This window comes from Equus caballus, chromosome X (genome assembly GCF_041296265.1).
Source record: "Equus caballus isolate H_3958 breed thoroughbred chromosome X, TB-T2T, whole genome shotgun sequence".
NCBI lineage: Eukaryota > Metazoa > Chordata > Mammalia > Perissodactyla > Equidae > Equus > Equus caballus.
Window position 1 is genome coordinate 45,577,015 of NC_091715.1, and position 3,902 is coordinate 45,580,916.

At 38.2% G+C, this 3,902-nt stretch overlaps 1 protein-coding gene across 1 annotated transcript; it reads left to right on the forward strand.

The window, feature by feature from the left end:
• Positions 1-202: 202 nt before the first annotated feature.
• Positions 203-2,437, forward strand: LOC106781351 (P antigen family member 3-like). Its single transcript, XM_070257133.1, has 3 exons — positions 203-358; positions 1,475-1,633; positions 2,321-2,437. The coding sequence occupies exons 1-3, from the start codon at positions 203-205 to the stop codon at positions 2,435-2,437; spliced, it is 432 nt and encodes a 143-aa protein (XP_070113234.1).
• Positions 2,438-3,902: the final 1,465 nt, after the last annotated feature.

Below are 3,902 nucleotides of genomic sequence, written 5' to 3' on the forward strand. Positions count from 1 at the left end.
TTCTTCCTTCCTGATTCTTTCTCACTAGCGGGGACCCAACTGGCATGTCCGCGGAGCAGTCCTTCCAGGAGTCTAACCGTGAGTGAGTGTGAGGAGGGAGCCAGCGGGCTTCGGCAGGTCGGGGCGGCGTGGTTCCTGGCCCGGAGGAGGAAGGTCCTCGAGGTCGTCGTCCTTGTCCTCACAGGCATCGATTGCAGCCGCCATGACCTTTGTTGTGGCGGTGCCGGGACGGGACGAGGGAGGACGGTGGGCCGCGGAGGGGGGTGGGTCCGAGGAAGACGGGGTGAGTCCTGGGGGCAGCCGGGACTGCCGACAGCACGGACTCCGGAGTCCTCAGTGGGGCCTGGGCAGAGGGCGGGTTGGGGCGGGCTGTAGAGAGAGGGCCTAGAAACAGGGAATGCCGTGGGCTTGTGGCTGCGTCCCCAAGATGGGTAGCGCACCAAGCAGAGTGCCAAGGGAGGAGCGGGCCGTCAGTCCGCGTGGCAGCTCGTCTCTTCTGCCCTCGGAGCGCGAAAACCGCCGTAGGCCGTATGGCAAGGCTTGAGCCTTTCCGTGTGTTCCAACCGAACTTGATGGAAGCAGGCAGAGTGGGCCTAGGAAATGGGAGTGTGACCAAAGCAGTGGTCACTCAGGTTGTCACTTTCTAGCGATATTTTCCTAAATGTCTTCATGGTGGGGAATCCAGTTGGGAAACCAGACCTCTTCAGAACAGTCCTCTCTTACTATGTGTGTTAGAGTGATTTCTATGCTTGCTTGATCATGACAATAAAACAAATCTATTCTTGGTGTGATTGGAAAGCATACACACTTATAATTGTGACTTTTTAAAAAAGTGTTTTCAAAATTTAAAACAATTGCTCATCACTGTTTGGCCATAGGACTTAGCAAATATAGCTATTATTTTAAGTGTATCTTCCTAATCACAATATTCTATTTTCAGTGTGAAATATGTGTGAGCAAGTAAGATCAATATCCAAATCTAGAGGAAAAGGAGATGATCAAGAATCTTTCTTAGCCGATTGGACGTGTGATTGTGAGTACTTTATTTGATATTTCTATTAGCAGAAATTTACTTTTGTGAAAATGTTGAACTAATATAGATACACTGATAAAGATCTTCAGTGCTAAAAAGAAATGATAATTGAATCTCATGAAGGAAACATTACATTCTTGTGTTTCCTGCATGGATTTGCTCTTGTGTTCCCTGGAAATACGCCCTATGGCTTTCTTCTCATGCTTATGAACAGCAGATTGCATGCATCCACCCTAGCACAGATTAAAATAACTTCCAAAGTCCTTGCAAGTAACTATTTTCTTGGAGTAGACTCTGTGGGAAAGTAACAATTTTATTAAGAATAAGTACAGAGAATAGTTTTGGAAAATTGTTTTAGGCTTATTTTTGATTAGATAAATCTATGTATGCTGTGTGTTTATATCACTGACTTTTTATTTGCACACACATTCACACCCCTAGGCCCAGAAACTCAGCGATGAACAACCTCAACAAGAAAAACCATCAACTGAAAGTCAGAATATTACACCTGGTCAGGAGAGAGATGATGATGGAGCACCTGTGGTTGATGGTAATGGATGGAGAAAGAAGAATCACTATGAATGGAGGAGGTGTATGTGTGTATCATGCCTTATGACATATCAGTAAAAGGAGGAAAGAAAACAACAGAAAGGGATCTCAAACATTGCCTGAAATTGCCTTGAAAAGGGAAGAGTTTGCAGTCAAGTACAGTCCTTCGCTATAATGAATTTTCTCTTTTTCTTCGAGACATTTGACGTGATTAGAAAATACAATCTTCTCTCTCACTCTTTCTCTAGATAGATGATAGAGAGGTAAATAGAAGGTAGGAAGGTAGGTAGATAGATTCCATGTAACATGTAATATATTAGGTGCTTGGAGTCTAAGTACTAATGAAAGACATTTCAGCCTTGGACTCACAATTTAGTCAGAGAGACTCAAACAAATCACTTAATGTGATAAGTACAATAAGTACAGTCACTGATTTCATGTGATAAATACAATAACAGATAAGCACACAACAAGGCAACTAAGTTGTTTGTGGGTCAGTCTTTGGCAAGGAAATTGCTAATATCTGGAAAATCCTGCTTCCTCTTTTCTGGCAACAAACTCCTGAAATAATGTTCTTGGGATTCATATAAATCACCTTTATGCCGTGCTAGTATACAGACTTTTATTTCATAACACTGAAGGAATGAATATTACCATTTCTTTATTTATATTACATGTTCTCCTGCTTAAACTAATAATCTTTTTATTTTGAGATTCTGACATGGGAGTGATCAATAGGAACTGGCTCTGCAAAAGACTGGGGGTACTCGCAGAGATGGTCCTGATGTCAAGAGGAAGTTCCTAACAAATCTAGAACCCAGTAAAATGCCAGAAGTAGGAATGTTATTAATTTAGAAAGTAAATTATGGGGTTTCTGTTTTTTAGACTATCAGAGATAGAAACAAATAGTATAAAAGCATTTTATTTTAGTAGAAGTCCTTTATTCATCGAGTAATGCTATTCAGATACTTTTGTAAAGGTCTACTTTTAACAACTACGTAGCATATTTGTAACAACCACAAGTTTGTGTGAAATATGCTTAAGAAAAAGAAGTAGGCTCTAGTATCAACTCGTCATAATTTTTATGACTCTGGCAAATCCTTTAACTACTAAACCCATCTTTGCTGTTATAAAAATAGTCATAACATCATTTTCAATTTTGATTTTTGCATTCTCTGGTTCTGTTGGAAAGAATACATAGGGTACAAAAATAATCTGCTATTCCTGGTTTGTTTATCAGAAATCATCAAAACCTGGCTTAAATCAAATTATAATATTTGAATTGAGAATGTTTTGCTACTAAGAAAATAAACATACACTCTACTTGATGTTTGTTTTTCTGTATGGAGACCTGAATGCCTGTCTTTAGATTCTGTCAAATTTTTAATTCTTGCACTTAAAGAATAATTGCATTTAAATCCTTCCCCAAATGAAGCCTCAAATAACTGAATAATAAGATGGCAAGAGATAGTCTAGTTTCTAGTTTCTGTGACTGATCAAGTAGAGAGAGTGCGTGTAGTCACTGATGCTCAAGGCAACTGTAAGATACTTATGCTAAGCACACACCCTGTCCCTGCTGTCAGTCTTAATGAGCTAATGTTCCTAATCAAACTGCAGACACTATGAATTAGTCACCTCTAACTGTATCAAATGTAGCATATTTTAAATTTCTGCCTTGATGCGCCAATTGATAAGATTTGAAATTTAAAGACCATAACTGCAGTACTTCTTGAGTAATCAACTTAAGTATGTTTTACACAAGTGTTTTCCAAATTGCTGACTACATAAACTTCTGAATTTAAAGTAAGCACTTGATGTTTAAAGAAGAAATTATCATGCATTAGTCTAAAACTTTTCACTCTATATTTCTGATCTATTCTATCAGAATATTTAGATTAAAAGATAGTTTTCAGACTACTGTCAGGAGCCTGTTGAACATAGCTAAAATGTACTCAGGGAAGGTCATAGACTTAAAGACATGTATCACCAATAAACAAACAGATAATAAGTTACATGAATATCCAATATAAAAAATAAGCAAGAAAATAAATCTAAGGAAAATAGAAAGATGTACTTAACAAAAAGCAAATATGAATCATTAGGGAAATGAAAAATAATGTGACTAATAAATAAAAGAATTCCTCCTTTTAAAAAATCTATGAATATAGGATCCATTAGTTGACACAATCTTAAAGAAAATGGACAAACCCTAAGTGTACACAATTAGAAATATGAACACACTAACAGATATAGAGTATATTGTATAGTTAAAAGTGAACACATTCCTGAACAAATATTTTCAAAATCTGAATGAAATGGG